Raw genomic sequence first — 22,113 nt, 5'->3', positions numbered from 1 at the left:
AAGAGACAACTGAGTTAAGTTTGTTATAACCATAATTTACTGTATAGTTCCTGTAGAGCACAAGTAAAAGTATGTCATAAAGATATTATTGATACAGTTTCATTGACATACAGACACAAAAGCTTTCCGCTTGTGAGATGTGTCTACCATTGTAATTTTATCAATACTGAATTTCCCCACTCTAGTCGTCGCATTTTAAAAAACAAAATATATCCGCTTCAAAGGCTAGAGCCTTATCACTGTTGATAAAACACTGTTGGTGTAAATAGAGGACAAGCGTCAGTACTTAATCCAATTAAAGTTAAACACTTGCCTTCAATTGCTTATTGCAGCTTTGAACAGCCGTGCCTGTCCACGGATGTCTTTGCTGACACGTATGGAGCCCAGATTTTAACAGTTATGAACATAGACATAGTCCTTAACAGAGTACACCTGGGACCACAAAGTTTGTTATATTATTCAATTTTATACGATAAAATATACGGCAAATAGCTTTGGCCAAAAACAGTTCATTATATACGTCATTTTGTTTTTAGCGTGTTTCTCATAAATGTAGTTTACTGTATCTCAAATACAAAACTAGTAAAATCTAGATATTTTTTATATTTGTATACTTATCCTGCATCACTCCTTAATGCATTCACTGCTTACCTTATGACAATAGTGATGCTGTGTTTGATCTTGCTGAAGAAAGAAAAAGTGCTGTTCAGTTCCAAAGCAGGACCCGCCTGGGATCACAGGAAGTGGTAGATGAAAGATGTCTCCACATTACTGTTGCTACACGTAAAATGTCTGAAGATAAAGTGGGGAGGAAGGTCTGTGACGAGTGAATCCTTAAGACGTAGAAATGCAGGATAAGTACACAAATATACTCCATATCTAGATTTTACTAGATTTTTTAACTTATCCTGCATTACTCCTTAATGCATCTGTATCCGACAGTAGGGAATACCTTCAGATGTGCACTCGATAAAGACTCTCCCAACTACAGGCCGTGTCAGCTGTACGGCGCAAATCTTCTGCGCAGATTGGGAACTGATCAGCCTATCCTGTCCGCGGGAAAACTCAAGAATGTATGAGTATGCACAGGTAAACAAACAGTAAAAGACAATAGCGTGCGCTAGGGTCTAGAAACTGAGTTACCAAGCCATGCATGCAAGAACACCAACCAAACTATGCGAGTAGGGTAAGGCTAGCTCTGGACATGATTTAATTGTTTTTATGGCGTCGCGGGTTGACTACCTGCTGTGCTAGGACCAGCGGTCCAAAACTGCGAATACCCTCAACGTCTTCTAAAGCCATGAATCTCAGGTAGTGGCTAGCAAAGACAGAGTAATATTGTAAGCCTGAAGGATGATAGCTTGCAACCATTGAGTAATGGTATTGTTGCTGTCTCTGATACCAGGATAAACAATCGTTTCCGCGGACCATGCCTAGTCTTGGAGCAGCAGATGAAACCCATGGAAGTGGACAGTGTCCATGATGACTGTGGCCTTGCCCTTGCCCTTGTCAGCAGGGGCAATCCTGATGGTGTTGTTATCTCGAAGTTCTTTTATGGCTTTTGTCTCAGCTCTGGTTAGGTTAGGAGTTTGCAATTTGGTTTTTGCAAGAATGTCACAGATCTTGTGATGCAGATAGTCGACCTTACCCCCTGGTGAGTGTTGCTGAAGCACTTTCTTGATGTTTGAGATGTAGTCATCATGGTTCCGAGTGGTCTGGTGGGGATGTACTTCAGACCTTTGGACAGGATGTTGGTCAGTTCTGTAGTGAGTTCGTTTTTACTGAGGTTGACAACAGTCTTTCAGTGGTGCTGTTTGATGTTAGGATGTCTTGTGGTGCTGGTTTGGGGCTTATTGTGAGTGAGTGAGTGAGTTGTGTTTAACCCTGCTTTTAACAGTATTCCAGTTACATCACAGCGTTTCAGCTTAATGTGCGAAGAAAGTCTGAAGTGATGCAGGTCTTAGAGGTTTACCACTTCGGTGAAACCCACGAGCACGGGTTTGGTGCTGACAAACCTAGAAACATAATTGGGGCGAACCAGGATATGAACCCACAATCATAGATTTCTGGCATGCCCAAGAGACGCAACTCTGCACATCGAATTGTGGTGGGTTAGACGACTTGGCCACCCGTGCCCCTTTGGGCTAATCGGTGAGGAGGTGTTGGAACTTGTTGATGTGGTTGGCCTTGGTCTTCGTGCGCAGTGAGGAGAAGGTGTCGGGTTGGAGCGTAGTGTTGAGCTGGTTGACGTGGTCAGAGATGTCTTTGAGGGAGATGGCCTCGATTTTGCGATGCTGGTGGATTCGTTCTGTGACGAGGCATTGGGAGGCGGTGTGAAGGATAGCCTTCCCGGCAGGGGAGTTGATGGGGGATTTGATCCTGAGGCCTTTGGGGATGATGTTTTGATCTCTGCATCTCATGAGGAATTATTTAAGGTAAGGTGGTTACTGGTTTGAATGTGCTTCTTCTCTAGTCGGGTGAGGCTGTTGATGGTGTAGATTGCCACGTCTCCATGTAGACGACAGATGAATTGTTTGATAGGCATTGCTTAGAAGTTGACGGATGACAAAGTTGACACAATTTATAGATAACAACAGTCAGAGTCCTTGACCCGTGATATTTGAATCATCCTGCGCATTAACCTTGAATCCCGCAATATGCCAGAAGCGAGTCACGAACTCCACACAACTGACAGTCTACAGTGAACTGAGTGGTAAATAGCCAGGTGGTGTTTCAGAGTTCTGGATCGGACATGTGACTTGACCGGTGCAGGTGCAAATTGATCACCTGGTGCTGCCCTGTGCACGATCATCCCAACAGGTGGGTACCCGGCAGCATATACCAATTCTGTCAAATATCTTACCGATCTTGAAGGTGCGAAGCTCTAGTAAACAAGTTGGTTGTCACAATGAAGAGCAAACCAAACAAATTTTATTCCCCACAAAGAAATTTACATATAGTAAATTTAAGTAATACACAATAATAACCGTACATGGTTTTAAAGTGCAAGTAACAAGCACTGATTGTTAAACAATTACGCAAAAGTTACTATAAATACAGCCTCCAATTATGGAGAACTAACAAAGTTAAAGTTCCCAATAATGGAAACATTAGCTTAATATAAGAATAGTATTACACTATATCTGTGGATAAAGTGTTAAAAGTATTTATACACAATGCTAATACCTAGCCAGCCTTGAAATACAAAAGGGCCGAGGGACCGCCCCACATTAGCAATTCAAAATGGAGGAACAGAACAACAACACGTGAAAATGTATGACGACAACTGTCACCTTCACATCTAATATTAGTAAAATCTAAATATTTTTTACATTTGTATACTTATCCTGCATTACTCCTTAATGCATTCACTGCTTACTTACGACAACTAGAAGGACAGCGCTGCGAAGGTCCTGGGTGAAGAAATAAAGTTGTTGTTCTCAAGTCCCAATCAGTGGCCTTCCGTCGCTGTCCTGTGACCTTGATGACACCTAAGGTCATCTTCACATCACTGCCTGTCGCCCAAGCTCTTAGAAAAACATACTTTTGAGGTTTCCGAAGCCAAAGTGGGGAGGCAAGTCTTACGACGGGTGGGCCTTAAGCGTAGTAATGCAGGATAAGTATACAAATGTAAAAAATATTTAGATTTTACTTAAATTTTTTACTTATCCTGCATTACTCCTTAATGCATCTGTATCGGACGGTTTGGAGGTGGGTAAACCTTCAGAATACAGAAACCTCAATAATTCACACCCTGCAATACGACACCAGTTGGTCGATAAACCGTGAAGCGGAAAAGTTCAGACAAAAATGCCATTACGGTAGGGTTGTTCAAAAATCAAAAAGATTGAACATAGGAATTAAAGAGAAATTCCCTATACACGCTTAGTAATAAAGAAAATAATAGCTACTTAGCTAATTCTTTACTTACTGCGTCATAGAGCCATCGCTGACAAACAAGATTGTCTAATATTCTTCCACTGGTGGTGACTGCACATGGAAGTTGACTGGCTCTGTATAGGGCGAGTTCATTATTTGCGTCAGGGGTTGGCAATCTGCAGGATAACAACCAGAGGGCCAAACTTCGAACGTCTTCGACATCCTCGAGAGCCCCAACGCGAAGGTTATGACTAACGAAAATATGTGTCGAATCTCCAGAAATATCCTTCCGTGATTGTTCCAAAACCACAATTGCCGTGTTGAGCCCTGGTAAAGCTGACACCTTGAGATCTTGAGGGTAATTCGCTCTCGGCGAGTTCCGTTTGATGATCTCGTAGGCCTGAAGGATTACTGCGTGTAACCATAGAGATATGGTGTTTGCGATTATGCAACTAACTTCTGTCGTGGACGAACCATGCCTAGTCTTGGAGCGTCGAATGAAAACTCGAACAGCTCGCACCGAGCCCAGGAGAACTTCACCATGTACGATTCCCACAATAGTCGATATCGGTGGGATGGTGAAGGAACGGTCGGGTTGGCCTGGTAGTAGATTTTAGCAATAAAATCCCAGCATAACCCTAGATGTCCCGTTCCGTGCGTCCCATGCTCAAAACGGATCCGGGTTGAGTCGATCACATGTAGTTTGCTCACCCGTACCGCCATTGCTAATGCCAAGAGAAACCATTGTTTCCTTGGTGATGTCCAAGCTCCTCACAGCGATAGCCTGTTCGCGGAGCTCTCTATACTATACCGAGAGTGTAACGAAGGTGTCACGCGCTGGGAAGGAGCTTGAAAATGAGGATGCAATGAGGGGCTCGAAGGGGGCCCTCGCAAACCTCGAAGTACCACGTTCAAGTCCCAATCAGGTGGCTGGAACTTGGCCTTCTGATCCTCAAGCCTGAATGAGCATAATATGGCCTGTAGTTCCGTGACCTTAATCACATTGTGATTTTCCGGAAACGGCCAACACTAAGATAATTGCAGCCAATTACGTAGTAATGGTGCTACCTTCCAAGTGTTTTTGGGTACGCAATGTAGGAGGTATTCCTCTAGGAATTGTGACGCAATCGTAGGGTCTTGATTCTTTTCTTCCCTGTAAAAAGTCTCAAGTGATCCCCACTTGTCATCGTCGTCTCTGGGAGAGTAACGATGAATTAAAGCTATAGCTTTGCTGCCCGTGTCGAAATAACCCTTCGCACTTAAACGCCTTTTAAAGACGAACCATGTGTGCAGACGTTGGGTGAGGCAATTTTCTGTTGAGGGTGGATGAGTAGGTTGGACCACTGTGAGAGGGGTAGTGAATCGTTTTAGATTTTTCCGAGCTTGACGAACTAACCTCTCGCCGGTTACCAGGGTGCGACCAAAGGAGAGATCGAGATACCTTGTCTCCTTGATCCCCTGTATCACCTTGGGAAGTAAAAGTGGTGGCAGAAAAGTGTTAGTTTTTTGCCCTTCCCAAGTGATACTGAACTCGTCCACCGCCCAAGTCTGCGGATCCGGCAACGGGGAGATATATGTCATGAGTTGGTGGCCTAGGCAAGTAATAAACAAGTCAATGTTTGGTTGCCTGAATTCCGGAAGCAGTAACTGGAATGCTTCTGTGAGAAATTTCCACTCGGTGGGAGCCACCCTGTCTGGACGTGATAAAGTATCGGCCAGTCTGTTTCTACATCCGGGGATGTGCTGAACTATGAACTTTAGTCACAGCCGATCCACTAGATGGAACAAATCTGAATGTCCTTAGAAGTAGAGAGTGGGAGTGTGTTGTTCCCCGATTGCACAGGCACCACACCACAGTGCTGTTGTCTGTGGATATTGCGAGTCGGGCTAACTGTAGTTGATTCTGCCAATGTGATATAGCCAGAATTAAAGCTTCCAACTCCAAGTTGTTTGTGTGCCACTTCCACTGAGCGCCGGGCCATAGCCCTGAGTTTATCTGGTCTTGTAAGTGAAGACCCCACCCCTGGAAGGGGACGTCCACAAACAGGTGTGTATTCGGGGAAAACACGAATAAAGAGACTCCGCAGACATTCAACGCCACAAATTTCAGGCAAGGCTCTAGCTTAGTCGGTAGAGTGATGGCCTTGAGTGGATCCTGACTCCTGATGTAAGGGTTCAGGTAAAAATTGAATTGGTCGCAGTTGTAAGCGGCCCGTGCTAGTTAACTCCTGTGCCGAGGTGATTAACCCTAGCAACACTTGCCACTGGCGAAGTGTGTGTGGTTGGTGTAGAGTAGATGACAAAAGAAGTAGAAACTTGTGCCATCTGTCCCTCGGTACAGATAGGATATCCTGGTCTGTCTTGAACAGGTCTCCTATGAACTGAAGTCAATAGGAAGGAGAATACTCCCAACTTCGTCTCGTTGATTGTCTATCCCAGTTATTGACATGTGTTGATGATACAGTAGATCGCCCTCCATCTACGACTCGAACCAAGTGTTCGTCACGTGTAGATAGTTATTGGCTTTCATTACTCCTGTAAATAGCCATAAGTGTCACTGACATGTCAAATGGGAAATACTACCATTGGTAGTGAACCCCAATGAACTGGACCTGAAAAGTCTACGGTTGGGATGGATAGTCGAGACAGATCAAGAATCAAACGTTCGTTGAACACAGAGATTGTGGATCATTCTCATCTTGTCTGGGTCCTTCATGAGTACCAGGTAGGTGTGAGGATAAAACCCTGGTGTAAAGACTGGGTTGTGAACCCACTCTACAGCTCTTCTTACCAACAGTATGTCAATGTTGGATTTTCCCAATCAAACTGTGGTCAACGGTAGGGTTATCTCTACCCGTATACGGACACCATGATATAGTGCGATAAGTACGAAATCGTCCTTGAGACTTGTCTCTGCCACTCCCTTTCTCAGTAAGGGAATGCTGGTCTTCCCTGAGAAACGCGCGTCAAGGCTTATGATTCCCTGACTTGCCAGCCCGCTTGGACTTTCAAAGCTTTTGGGGAACTTGACGTGCGTGTCTGCGATCAGTTCGTTGAACAGGGGAGTAGATGACCAAGATTGACGTAATAGACTGCCCTTGAAACCAGCATCTCAGTTGGAAACGCTATAAAGTCTTGGGTGTATCGGTAATCTCCGTCAGAACAGTCTCAAGATGAATTTTCCTGTGGTCAAACTGACGCTGTAGGAAAAACACCATAGTTTGGAAGTGATCTAATCAGATAGGGTTATCCTCTAATAGATTCTGATCTACTGCAAACATTGACAATATTGGTCGCTTAAATGACGGAGCAAAAGTGAGTTTTGGAGAAGTCTTCCTCCAATGACCTCGTGGTGTCCCTCTTATTTACCCTGTTATCAGGGGAGGGCGTTACTGACACGAGATGGTCTGCTTCCCAATCGGGTACATGTGCTAAGCTGATCATGTGCCGGTAACGTAACCGAGTACATTGTAAGCCTTGGGCTAACGTCATTGTAGAGACCTTGATTGGTACGCAGACGCTGCGCTCAGCGCAGGTCTGGAATGTTGGAACAGCGCTAAGCTGATCGTGCTACGTTTGTGTAATAGGGGCGCATTGGGTAGCAGTCAGACGCTGCGCTCGGCGCAGGTCTATGCTGGATATGTTGGAACAGCGCTAAACAGATCGTGTGACGCTTGCGTAATAGGAACGCTTGCGTAATAGGAACGCTTGGGTAGCAGTCAGACGCTGCGCTCGGCGCAGGTCTATGCTGGATATGTTGGAACAGCGCTAAGCTGATCGTACGTCGCTTGCGTGATAGGAGCGCTTGGGTAGCAGTCAGACGCTGCGCTCGGCGCAGGTCTATGCTGGAGATGTTGGAACAGCGCTAAGCTGATCTTGCGTCGCTTGCGTAATAGAAGTGCTTGGGTTGTAGTCAAGTGCTGCGCTCGGCGCAGATAAATCAGACACAAAGCTCAAAAGTATTGACTGGATCAAGGCTTGCGTCTAATCTACCCCCATCATAGCATCTTGATACGCTGGTGCTGTCGCCGACGTCACAGATTAACATACATGTATCTTGAAGTGTCCGGCGGCTGAAAAAATAGGAGCAGTTACGATACTCACAAAATCCTCCGGTATTGTTGATTTCGGTGGATGGTGTACTTCTGCAGTCACAGGCGTCATAATACCTGCCGATAATAACGGTTGGGTGGTAATGACCGAACCATGTCATTCGCTATTCTGCGATAGTGACATTCCTCTCGTCTCACGACGGAATAACTGCAAAATATGATTGTGAGTAATCTGCTTTTATATAGTAAACTCGTTGGATTAGAGATTTACACAAAAATTACATTTTGAATTTTGGCGAGCACATCTACGTGCATGCCTAGGACCGTGGATAAAGAGCTTTGGGCGAATATTCCACGACAATATGTACACCACGCAAACATAAGTTACGCAATTAAACCATTGAAGAAATGGTACTGGAAGAATGCCGTAGAATTGAACAGTAATCTATTGGCAAAAATACGAATTGCAAGGGTATACAATATTTTTATATACGCAATTCAATGTAAACCAAGGCTATTTACATTTAGAGATTGGAGAGCACATCTGCGCGCAAACAAACCAACGTGGATGATAATCTTTGTAAGGTTTTTTCCATGACAATTAGTACAATGCTCAAAGGTATGTTACTTAATTAAACCCTTGTTGATGAGACAATACTGGAAGAGTGCCGAAGAATTTGAACACTAATCTATCGGCAAAATTATGAGTTGCAAAGGTATACAATATTTTTGTATGCGCAACTAAATGTAAACCAAGGCTATTTTCATTTAGGGTTTGGAGAGCACATCTGCGTACAGACCAAACAACGTGGATGATAATCTTTGTAAGATTTTTCCCACGACAATTAGTACCACGCTCAATCATAAGTTACACAATTACGCCATTGTTGATGAGGCGGTACTGGAATAATGCCATAGAATTGAACAATAATCTATCGGCAAAACTACGAGTTGCAAGAATATACAATAGTTCATATACGCAACTCAATGTAAACCAAAAAGACCAACAAAAAACTATTTAATCGCATAAACATAGGTACGCAATAAAAGAATTGTTGATAAAGCGGTACTGGAAGAATGCCGTAGATTTGATATTAATCTATCGGCAACCATATTTTTAACGAGTTGAAAAAGTATACAATAATTTGAGTATACGCAACTCACTGTTACGCCAAAGCTAGTAGTATTTAAGAACATAAGAATATGTTATACATACGTAGCTGAGAATTGTAAACAATATGACTACCTTGGCAGGCAAACGATTGTAACACAATTCAAAATGGCGGCGAACAACAATATTTTGGCGGGAAAAAAGACGAGTCTTTACACGCCTAATTAATTCACATAAAACTACACAACATGGTGAAAGTAATATGAAAAGAATACATCACCCATCGCAGATCAATTTTTAAGATTGTAGACAAACTGAAGGTCTAAAATTAATCCAAAAGGAGAGCTCCGCTTGGACACGTTCTAGCTGTGCTGCGACAAGCAGTGATGTGAAGATGACCTTAGGTGTCATCAAGGTCACAGGACAGCGACGGAAGGCCACTGATTGGGACTTGAGAACAACAACTTTATTTCTTCACCCAGGACCTTCGCAGCGCTGTCCTTCTAGTTGTCGTAAGTAAGCAGTGAATGCATTAAGGAGTAATGCAGGATAAGTAAAAAATATACATGTTATAAATACACCAAACCAGACATCACCCGTCCCAGGGGGGAAAGCATATGGGTCTTTATATATGAGAGTTGATAACCACAAGGACAGCCATCAGCAAAACTAGAGGATCAATTTAGTAGCACGTCTGTACGCTGTCGTGACCAACATCTTTTGTCTACCACGTACAGTATGACGTGGCAGCTAGTGATTGCAGGCGGGTCCTGCTTTGGAACTGAACAGCACTTTTTCTTTCTTCAGCAAGATCAAACACAGCATCACTATTGTCATAAGGTAAGCAGTGAATGCATTAAGGAGTAATGCAGGATAAGTTAAAGAATTAAATAACTTGTGGTCGACAAAGAACTGCGCCCCTCATGGTTTATTCTCCCTGCAGTGTTTCATTGTACGATAAAGAACTCCCACTCATGGTTCATTTCTCAAATATACATACAGAAATAATGACTTGCAACTTACACTAAAGATTATTTCTTTGTGTAAGAGGTGAGCAGAGAATTCCATTTTGCATTACTCCACTCAATCTTCTTTGTAAGAGTTGAGCGAGGATTCAATCTCATTAAAATCACATCCTAGTGCACGCTACAGCTAAACGCAGATCTGAGGATATTCCATGATGTTTGAATGACCTTTCGCAAACTTCAACTGACCAATGAAAGTACTAACAAGAAGTCAACCTTAGCCAATCAGAAAGCAGCTCTCTCAAGCATAATGGGACTTGTTTCAAACTGACTACTTTCATTCTAGATTACGCTCTGAAAACTATTTTGTCAATGTTCTAAATTCAAACGTTTAAAACTGAACAAAAGAAAATTCTGGAATGTCTAATAGATGGCCAAGATTGTATGGCAGAAAATCCCACAGGCAATGGAAAGTCCAAATGATTAACCCATTAAGCAAGAATCAATCGTACAGTCTGTAACTGTCATCCATAATACCCTGTGTAAACGTTTTCGAGGTTGAATGATTGGAAAATACATTCCAACTGTCACTTTCTCAATCTGGTAAGCAACGTTTTTATTGGTTGGGCGAATGGTCATTTGCTGTGACGCATAATAAGATTTCCTATATCTGAGTTTAAAGAGATTGGTGGAGAATTCCACCATGCACTTCCCTACTTACTGTTCTGTGTAAGAGTTGAGCGGAGCATTCCACTGCGGGACCAGATTTTCACTTGACCATCTTCTCCTGCTGAAAACACAAATTATTGAACATAATTAAAATTGGTATGATTAAGGAAAGCCAATATACACAACTACTGAAAAATGTAAATCTTATTTGCTTACACCAATTTTAAACTTCTTTATAAAACATAATTAGTAAAATCTAAATATTTTTTACATTTGTATACTTATCCTGCATTACTCCGTATTGCATTTACTGCTGTCTTTGACAGAGAGACGAACTGTGTGAGATCCAGCTGCTGAAGAAAGTTGTCCCAACCAGCCCAGGAGGCAGCACCCTCTCACAGTCGGCACGTGACCCGGAAGTCATGACGTCACACCAAAAGACATAACTGCTTTAAACATAACATCTGAAACTTCGTGGGGAGGTAGCGTAGCGAAAGGGAGGGAACTTAGACTTCGTAATGCAGGATAAGTATACAAATGTAAAAAATATTTAGATTTTACTAAATATTTTAACTTATCCTGCATTACTCCGTATTGCATCTTTATCAGACGGCATGGCCGGTGGGCATACCTGCAGATGTGAACCATATTAAACCCTCGTCAAGGTCCGATGAATCCGCACCGCATACAAGTGATGACCGGAACATCTACGACCATTCCTGTCTTCAGGAAACAAGAGTCGATGCAAAAACGAAACGCCCGAATAGGTAACTGAAATACAATGAGGCGTGTAGCCAAAATATATAACTTACCGAAGAGCGAAGGGGAAACGCAGTAGAGCCCTCTAATCTGAGGCGATAAACACCAGAGAGTTCGACGGGCCCCGCTCGGGGAATCGAAGAATCAGCGGCGTCAGCGGCAAAATATACGACCAATCCCAAGAGCGAATGCGAAACGCAGGAGAGCCCTCTAGGCTGGAGGCAAGGAACACCGGTGAGGTCGACGGGCACCGCTCAGGTATCAGAGAAGCAGCGGCGTTGGCGTCGGCGCCGGTGTCCACATCAACTATCATTCCTGTCGTCAGGAAACGAGAGTTGATGCAAAAAGTAAAACCCGGATAGGTGACAGCAATAGAATGAGTCGGGTAACCCAAAACTAAAACTGACCTAAGAGCGAATGCGGAACGCAAGAGAGCCGTCTCGTCTGGGGTGATAAACACCAGAGAGGTCGACGGGCCCCGCTCAGGGTATCGGAGAATCAGTGGCGTCGGAGATAGATGACCTGTTGGGCTACAACCAGGGACCAAAACTGTGAACGCCGGCGACAACTTTCAAGGCTACATCACGGAAGTAGTGGTTGGTGAAGGCGGTGTCCGATCGCCACGAACAGGCTTCCCTGAACGACTGGATGGAACAGTATACCGTGAAGAACCAGTGTAAATACGATCGCCCTGATCTCATTTTATTTCAGGTGATAGCCTTTGGGGGGAGGGTCCAATCCGGCGGCTCATAAGCTTTAAGGATGACCGCCCGGAGCCACAGGGAAAAGTATTCCGGCTGACCAACGACTGCGACGAAGGGGAGACCGGCAGAAAAAGGTGTTTCCTAGACTTGCGGCAGTCTTTAGATCGTAGAATAACCTTCAGTGCCCTTACTGGGCATAATGACGCTCATCCTCATCCTCGGCACCCACACTGGACGAGGGGGGAGGGGACAAGGAATGATCTATCAGGCTGTCCTGGGAGTTGAGTCTTTACGCTGACGTCCCAGTATGGTCCATGATGAACGGCGCCCTGGGTACCGCATTCGAACCGGGCACGGGAGACGTCGAGGGCGTGCTGTACATGGACTCGAGCGGCAGTAGTCAAAACCAGTAGAAACACCCGTCTTCTACTTAAGGTCGTAGAAGGAAGACGAGGGGAGTGGTTCGAAGGGCGTTGAAGACCACATTCAGATCCAACGCAGGCGGTCCGAACTTGGCCTTCAGGTCTTCAAGACTGAACGAGCGCAGCCAGGCCCGTAGGTCGGGAATTTTCGTCTTTCTCCGATCGTCCGGGATGGCCAGAACGGAGTAGATGGTGACCAGGTATGTGGGGGTGGTAAGCCCTTCAACCGACGGGTGCTACGCAAGTACAGAAGGAACTGATCCAGGATCTGCGGTGACGCTGTCATCGGATCCTGGTGTTTGTCAGAACAAAATGCCTGGAACAAGCATCATTTATCAGCATACACTCCCCCTGTAGATGGACGGTGGGCTGAAGCAATAGCCTTGGTCGCTCTAGCCGAATAGCCCTTGGCTTTCTGCATGCGTGTCAGGCGTGCAGACGATAACATGCGGGTATGAGGGTGTGGCAACAGACCGTGTGGATGGAGCAGAAGGTTGGACCACACCGGTTCCAGGGGTTGTCTCTGGCTATGTTTCTGAGGTCGATAACCCAACTTCTGGCTGACCAATAAGGCTGGACCAAAGTCAATGGCAGGGGTCGTGGCCTGGATCTCTGAAGATCCGTGGGAGGGAGAACCGGAGTCGGAAAAGTGTACGCGCGTAATCCTTCTCAGGAACGATGGAAGGCTTCGACTGCCACAGCGGTCGTATCCGGCACAGGTGGAATGGAAGACGACAGCTGGCCACATTCAGATATGAGGCAAACAGATCTAGGGTTGGGGTGTCGACCGTTTGACATAGTCTGGCCCGAGGCGCCGGAGAGCGTGAGGCGTCGGAGAGCTTGAGGCGCCTGGAACGCCGAAGATGGTGATTCTTGGGGGCACCGGTCGAGTTTGTAGCACCGGGAGAGGGGCGAGTACTCTGGGTCCGCAAACACCACACTACGGTGACGTCGTCAGTGGACACGATCAACAGGGCGTGACCGAGAATGCACTGTCAGCAAGTGACGTCCTGGATAAGCCTTTATCTCGAGGCTGTTGCTGTGCCAATGGTGTTGATCTCTGGATCACAGGTGGTCACAATGTGGGCTGGTGTGGGCCACTAGCCACTGACAAGGTGGCAGGGGAGGAAGTCAGCAACAGGGGTCTGCGATTGCGTACCGTCGGTACGATTCGGAAAAAGGTGTGATCGCCTGAGAGCCAACCTCAGGTAGACGAAGTAAACCAGCTTCACAATCGACCGCCGGGGCATCGACGTAACCGGGTAGTAGGAAGTCGAGGCAATATGGCCATTGCACGAAGTAATGAGATCGTTTTCATCCCTGAAGCAGCGTATAAGTACTCCTGTTCTTATATCGAGGTGACGATGGAGGACGACAACACGATACGAGGCAGGTATGCAACAGGGGTCAGTGGGACGGCCGAGGGACTTTAAGTATCAAATCGACACTGTGTCCGGTAGTCAAGGCGGAAGATAGGAAGGTGTCGTAGTCGAAAAGATCAAACCGGACGAAGGAAGGCGATCTTTTCCATCCCTTGAACGCCTATAGGCGCTATCGTTCTTATAGCGAAGGGTTGATGAAACAAGGTTCCTCGTGACAGCCGTGTTGGAAGAGGAGGTCTATTGTTTCCAACATCCGTGCATGGATGGACTGCGACAGGCGCCTGGTTGAGTGGTATCACCAAGCGTACAGGTAGACATGGAAACCAATCTGCAGAAATACATGGCACCCCTTGCCATGGTAAGTTGACCTAAATCCGGTCGGAGTTGTTGACAGTCCAAGTACTTGACACGTGACATGTAAATCACTCTGCGCAGTAGCCGAGAAAACCGCCTTGGAGTCGGAACTGAGGTGCAAACTCCACACACAGACAATCCTCAATGAACTGTGTGAGAGACGATCAAGTGGTGTACCCGAGTTTTGCGGTAAAACACGGAACCCCATGGGCGTCGTGGAAAACCCGGGGAGCGCCGAGGAAGAGTCTCTTTCAGGAACGCTGGCGCTAGGGTAGGGTAGAACAGCGTTGATGTCTGCGATGTCGACGAAGTAAACTCTTTGTAAGTTGATGTCGTCGTCGAATCTGATACAGACGCAGTTCACATGACGCTCTGTTTCGATGGAAAACCCGCAGGTCATCTCTCCGGAATCATAGCGCTTTAAACGACGGGATTATGGATAACGTCTCAGTGGGCAAGTTGAATCAGACCAACTGTCTATTGGTTGAAATGATTCCACCCAGGAAGTAGAACGATAGTCACTATCCCCCCGAAGACCGACGGGAGAGTAGCGACAGGAGCGGCGACAGTTGTTTCACCATGCTTCTCCGTGTGACGAGTTATGAGACGGCAGCAAGAGAAGAGGGCAGTGGCGCCGGGGAGGCGATTGCCGATGGTGCCCCTTAAGCCGCAGTAGAAGATCGGATGGTCGGCTCATTGATCCGAGCTTGATAAAGCTTGTTGATCTGAAGCTTGTTGAGCGCCGAAGACATCAGAGGATGCGGAGGCGCCGAAGCGCAGAGACATAAGAGGCGCCGAGTCATCAGAGGCGCCGAGTCATCAGAGGCGCCGGATGGTGCCCCTTAAGCCGCAGTTGAAGATCGGATGGTCGGCTCGTTGATCTGAGCTTGATAAAGTTTGTTGATCTGAAGCTTGTTGAGCGCCGAAGACATCAGAGGATGCGGAGGCGCTGAAGCGCAGAGACATAAGAGGCGCCGGAGGCGCCGAGTCATCGGAGGCGCCGAGACATCAGCGTTGACGGTGTTGGAGACTGTGAATGGTCGTATGTCGTGCCAGGGGAGGCAGACTCTACGTTGGGAGCGCTGGAGCCGCCGGTGGAGTAGGAGACTGTGAACGGTCGTATGTCGTGCCATGGGAAGCAGACTCTACGTTGGGAGCGCTGGAGCCGCCGGTGGAGTAGGAGACCGTGAACGGTCGTATGTCGTGCCATGGGAGGCAGACTCTACGTTGGGAGCCGCCGTGAAGCTCCGCTGAGCGCTGCTGCCGTCAACGTAGGTGGGGGTCGACGAGCACGTTGAGCGAGGTGTGTCCTGGATACTCGCATGAGCTGAAGGATCACAGCGACGAATGACTGCAACATCGGCACTGCCTTGTGAAAGTACAGGGCGTCGTTCAATCACGGCAGAAAGGGGCGACCCCGACCAGATTTGTTCCCGCGGCAACAAGTGCAGCGAGGCAGAAAATCTGGAATTTAAGCAAAACATAACTATGTGGCAAAGCCACAAAGTGCGGGAAGCATAATGTGATTCAGAAACTTTGTATTTCAATGAAGTTTATGAGATCAAACAATGACGCTAAAAGGTAGCGAAAAAGCATAGCTTTAAGCAAACACATAACCATGTGGCCAATCACAAAGTATGGGAAGCATAAAGTAACTCAAAAACAGTATATTTTATTAAAGTTTATGAGATAAACAAGTACGCTAAAAGGGAGCGAAAAGGCAAAGCCTTTAGCAAACACGTAACCATGTGGCAAAACCACAGAGTACGGGAGACATAATGTAACTCAAAAACTTCGTATTATATTGAAGTTTATAAGAAGAAACAATTACGCTGAGAGGTAGCGAAAAGGCAAGGCTTTAAGCACACCAAAACAACATACATAAATGTAATGTATTATCCAAGCCAAAGAGAGAATTCAAAACGCAGAGCACGACATTAGGTGGCCACGTGGTGAATGGCAAAAATGGCGGGAAAGAAAACAAAATGGCGGGAACAACATTGCGCCCGTAAATTACTGTGACGTGAGCCACAGACGAGCGATAAACGTTACAATTTACGAATGGGAAGACCCTAAGGTCACGGCCCATAACAGGTAACAATGTAGCAGCATATAATGAATGTAGAAACACGCAAAATATAAAAAACAAATAATAAGCTTTAATTTCCACAAGGGATACAAAGTACGTCCGTCCGTGGAGGTGACAAAGCAGTTATGTCTTTTGGTGTGACGTCATGACTTCCGGGTCACGTGCCGACTGTGAGAGGGCGCTGCCTCCTGGGCTGGTTGGGACAACTTTCTTCAGCAGCTGGATCTCACACAGTTCGTCTCTCTGTCAAAGACAGCAGTAAATGCAATACGGAGTAATGCAGGATAAGTTAAAAAATAAACTAAATAAGCCCTAGGTTGAAAAACAAACTAATCAACCCGTGGTGTTTGCAAGTAAAGAACACAAATGTTCAGCTCCCCTATTATGTGGCTGAGTATGGGTTATAAAGAGTTTTTTCCGTGGCAGCCATATTGAAAATTGGATTCACCTCATGTGTGAATCAGTGTGTAAGTTGGCTATTAACGCCACTTTTAACAGTATTTCAGTTATACCATGGTGTGTCAGCTTAAATGAGAGAGGAAAACCTGAAGTGATGCAGGTTTAGACATTTTACCACAACTGTGAAACCCACGAGCAGGGGAATGGTAGCGACAATACCATTACGGGATCACAACACACCACCCAACTTACATGTGTAACAGTAACAAACAAACAAACAAACAAACAAACAAACAAACAAACATACATATCCTTGATATAGTTTGAATTACCACATAACTAACGGCTGTTGCACACCTGTTGGAGGGTACGCGTAAGCGTTCAGTAATTCCAAAGAGATGGCTGGTGCATCGTGATCCCACACCTGTGGATCTTGTATGGGGGAAATGAGCATTGTATCGGGGCTCGAAACTGAATTTGAAGCGAGTCTGGATCGTCAGTCAGAGGAGGGAAGCAGACTTTGTCGATCCCATCTTGTTAACCACCGATGTGTTGTCTGATTAAATCAGCAATCGGGAGGCTTACAGGACTACCATCCAATGGGTTACTGCTAACACTGCAATCCAAGCTGTTGATGGTAAGATTTTGTTTGCTGACCAATGCCCTGCTGTCTGCTGATCCAATAGGTGGGCACCCAACCGATCATTGAAGCGTTGACGACTAGGTGATGCGCCGGTGTGAACGGCTTCAGGAAGACATAGGGAATCAGAGTATTCCTCTTATTCATATACTTATCCTGACCCAACAGTATGCAATATTCCTTCTTGCTTCGATCATATAACACTATAGAACGTTGTGAAAACAATCACCGGAACACACCCTCTGACCACCTTGTTCCCTGCATGCTCCTGTAATACTTGTCACTTTTCCCACAATCGCCCGTAGACAGGAGACAAGTGGATCCAACTTTGAGGTGATGGTCGGGCAGGCAGTCATGACCAGGTAAGTATATAAATAAGGGGAATACTCTGATTCCCTATATCTTTAACTTATCCCTCCACAACAGTATGCAATTATCCCACGGTAGGAAGGCAGGCTGGATCAACTACATATCCCCATTTGCGATTGAGTGGTTGGGCCCATAGTTACCTTCAGGATTCGTAGTACCCTCAGTACGGAGTTTAATGCTTTCATTCTACAGTTTTTGAAAAAAAAAAAACATACAGGAGTATCGGTTTGGGCGTCCAAAATGGCAGGCGCTCCATTCCAATTCATCAACGGCAAAGGGGAGGGGTGACAACTTGCTGCGAAAAGAAGAGAGGACCCAGCTGGTGGACTCCCTCGACACCCTCAACAGACAGATCTCGGAGGTAGAAGTTGGCGAAAGTTGAGTCGGTTCGCCAAAAACAACCTCAGACGATGCCTTTGATGGAGTTGTTTGTGTGAAGTGCCATTGTGGACGACAATGGCCGAGGCAGATCCAAACCATCATAGGTGTAAGCCTGAAGAATGGTGGAACATAACCAAACTGACAGGATATTCGAGTGAATGGCATAACTGGCAATGGTGCCTCCTGAAAAATGTTTTGTCTCACGTAAATACTCAGAAATCTGTTATTTATAGAGAAGAAGACACAGTATCATACCATAAGCCTTGAAAGATAACCATTTTGGTGTGTGGTGTGTCTGATGAATAGCATGAGGCATCGCCGACGTAGTGAAACCCCCAATGCATCCTGCAAATGGACCACACGTTGATCCCACGACTGTGGGGATGTGTCTTCTGCAGGCCAATCAACTTAACCAACGCCTGGACGAAGGTAGTGTAATAAGCGACAATGGTAGGAGGGACAAATGAATGTCAGAATCAACAGACATATGGGATCATTAATCTATCTTGAGGCAGAGAAGTTTTAGCAAAAGGGAGGCACTAAAATTTGAAATGAAATCCCATGTAATCTAAGTGAGTGAGTTGGGTTTAACGCTGCTTTTAACAATATTTCAGTTATATCACGGTTTGTCAGCTTAATGTGGGAGGAAAGACAGAAGGGATGCAGATCTCGGACGTTTATCACTTTGGTGAAACCCACGGGCACGGGTATGGTGCTGACAAACCTAGAAACATAATCGGGGCGACCGGGATTCGAACCTTCAATCATAGGTTTCTGGCGTGCCCAAGGGAAGCAACTCTGCACAGCGAATTGCGGTGCCTTAGACGACTGGGCCATCCGTGGTCATGGTGGTTTTGGCAAGCGAATCCCTAAGGACTACCTTATCCAAAGCCTGCAGCAACAGCACAGAAATACCATCAAGCAATTGATGAACAGGTACCATGTAAGATGCTGTAGTGTTCCTGAGATGTAAAGAGCATTTTGCAGAAGGCAGTGGGACAGGCTCCTTGAGTCTAAGGACATCGATGATCCACAGGATCTGATCCTTTGAGGCATAGAGTGGCTGCTCCTCAGATTTAGAAGCTGAATAGGCGCAGATAGGTGCTATCATGGGACAAGCTCAGGAGCAAACAGATATTAAGGGGGATGACCATGAAAAAGGCAACGCAGCAGGCAAGGTAGTCTCAAGGATGGATCCACCCGATGACATAGCCGAGGCGATGAAGGTGACAGCCGCAGGAGAGTGATTCAAAGTCTGGTGCTGTAGTTGTTGGTGAGCACTTTTCAAGAGGTAACAAATAAAAAGGTTGGAGGATAAGTGGGTACATTCAGAGCATGGCTGGTCCAAGGAGCAGGGCACACGGCAGAGACAATGGGGATCATGAGCCGATTTCTTCCGATGGCAGTCCATACACTTTTGAAGATGGCTTCGTTTAAGACATTTTCAAATTGACTCCCATCATGTCAATGTTTAATAAAACATTTATTTCAAGTATTTTGAATTTTAACTTCACTAGCTGGTTTGGAAACCGGTCTGCTCGCAACAAAAACAAACTTCAAAATCTGTTACACGGTGAATGAAATTATTGGCATCTATCTCCAGGATATCGGCAGTATTTATGAACAGCAAATAGTAAATAAAGCAAAGAAAATAATAAGCGATATTTCGCAAGTTTTACATTCGGAGTATCAACTTCTTCCTTCTGGTCGCCAACTACGATTGCTGATGTTGAGAACAAACAGGACCCGGAATTCATTCAATCCAGCTTGTACACCGTTTCATAATAAGTCTTGTGATAAATACTGGTAATTCATGAACATTTATTAGCTAGTGCCACATTTGATGTTTATTACGTTTGTGATGCTCGTATTTACATGCATGTGTGTTTGTCAATAAGCTGAGACCATGTGCCGATAAAACCCAAATTTCCTTCGGGGTAATAAAGTGTTATCTTATTGTATATTATCTTATCTTATCTTCTGAATCCCATTAGCAAAGAGAGATGTAGGGTAGTTGGTACAGTTGCAGTTTGAAGTGCACTTCGTCTACGTTAAGAGATCAGATCCAGGACTTTATTACTCACGTGATGAGGATACAGGTGGTAAGATACTAAATCTGTACGTTACAGGCGTGTCGTACAAGGTTGACCTCCTTTTATTCGTTTTGATTGGATAACCGTGACCTCCGTCACGGACTACTTTTTTCATTCATAAAAAATTGCGAGACGTCATTCATTTCGCAATTACAAGGCACAACTGAAACAATCTCATGAGCACAAGAGATGTTTACAAACACTTTATTAAACCAAACAAGATAGTCACACGCATCAAATTTGGTTTGCATTCTATATAAGTTATGCATAGAACTTCTATAGACATTATATAATCGAGCTATATCCATTTACAATGTACGACTACCGATCAATAGACCGAGGGTCCCCATGAGCGTGACGCACCCGACAACTTTCAATTTGACTTAACCTAAAAGGATAAGCATGGTGAAATGAAGTCAGTTTCAACTGTCTGGACAGATATCTAGACCTACTTGGGATGGTCAAGTTGTGCCATCAGTGTCCCCTTCGAAGCATACTTTGTGGCACTGTTTTGGGAGTTGTGTGTTCATGAATACGACGATATTGAACATTTCCTATACAAATCATTCGAAAACTCCATAGATGTGTGCCTGACTTCTGATTATGTGGCCCAAATTTATCCCAAATGTGAACAAACATTCCCTATCTCCAGCGTAAAACGCTGTGAGTAGATCACGGTTGTCTTTTCTTATCCCGGAGGTCACCTTGCCCTTCGTTCGAAGCTCGTTGAGTTTGTTGATTTTCACGTCTATAGGGTCGTACAGTTAACATGAACATCTTTGGCGAACTCTCAGATATCCCTCTTCCAAAATGGTAACCGAACCATTTTGATCAAGGAAACTGAACCATTTTGATCAAGGAAACTGAACCATTTTGATCAAGGAAACTGAACCATTTGATCAAGGAAACTGAACCATTTTGATCAAGGAAACCGATCATTTTGATCAAGGAAACTGAACCATTTTGATTGCACAGCAGGGATGCCGGCAGTGCGAGTGACCAACCAGTTTCAGTTTGGTCTGTCAACGAACGATAGTATTTACACTTTAATATATATTTCACGTGGGTAATAAATAAAATACCACACTTATTCTCAAAAGCGAGAAAGTCCATTCGTTTCGTAAAAATGGTATCTAACGAGTATGAGTGTAGTATTCTCTATGTCTGGAATATTTCGTAGATATAAGCATATGTCACATTATAGTATCTAAATGAGAGAGTTCATGATCTTCCACAATTAAGGTGTGGCTCATCCTCTTGGGGTTGATAGTATGGATATCACCATCCAGTTCCAGGGATGTGCCACACTCTAAGATGTTGAATCTAGGCAACTGGAGTGTATCTTTGATACTCCGAAAACGATTGTAGGCCTGATCCATATTCTTGCTCAAGACAGAGGTAAAGTATGCATGTCTGTACTGCAACCTGTCATGATGAAACGATCCTCTTCGGCAACATGTTGAAGGCCAAGCTTGTCAGCAATCCAAGTGAGCATATCAGTTAGGTTGACACAATCAAGCTATCTGCAGGAGATATTGGTGAATCCTGTGTCTCTGTAGAAGGAAGAGGGCGATCTAAGGTGTCATTCAGATCACCTCCGGGGCTGCAGCAGATGAATTGATAGTAAGATCGGCTGTGAGGAAGGCCCCTGATACAGGTCTTCCTCCAAAAACAGCGTAGGCATAGTAGATAACTGGGTGGACAATTGAAAGAGGAGGCGTCTGGCCTGACAGCTTAGCATGGGTTTTGTGAGTTCCTTAGCAGTTGATTGGCCAGTTTTGGATCCTGAGCCGTTCATATGCATTTAGCACAAGCTAGACATTTTTGGGTTGTTATCCATGATGA

At 45.2% G+C, this 22,113-nt stretch overlaps 1 protein-coding gene across 1 annotated transcript in view; it reads right to left on the bottom strand.

The window, feature by feature from the left end:
• The window catches only part of LOC124151449 (intraflagellar transport protein 80 homolog), a 132,805-nt gene that overhangs the window by 94,741 nt on the left and 15,951 nt on the right, over window positions 1-22,113 (bottom strand). The window contains exon 4 of the mRNA XM_046523927.2: window positions 10,729-10,797. Coding sequence (XP_046379883.1) covers window positions 10,729-10,797 — 69 coding nt within the window. The remainder of the gene's footprint in view (window positions 1-10,728; window positions 10,798-22,113) is intronic.

Source organism: Haliotis rufescens, unplaced genomic scaffold (assembly GCF_023055435.1).
Source record: "Haliotis rufescens isolate VD_foot unplaced genomic scaffold, xgHalRufe1.0.p SCAF_9, whole genome shotgun sequence".
Classification (NCBI taxonomy): Eukaryota; Metazoa; Mollusca; class Gastropoda; order Lepetellida; family Haliotidae; genus Haliotis; species Haliotis rufescens.
The sequence above is the reverse complement of the archived record's forward strand: the minus strand, read 5'-3'. Positions and strand labels throughout refer to the sequence as shown.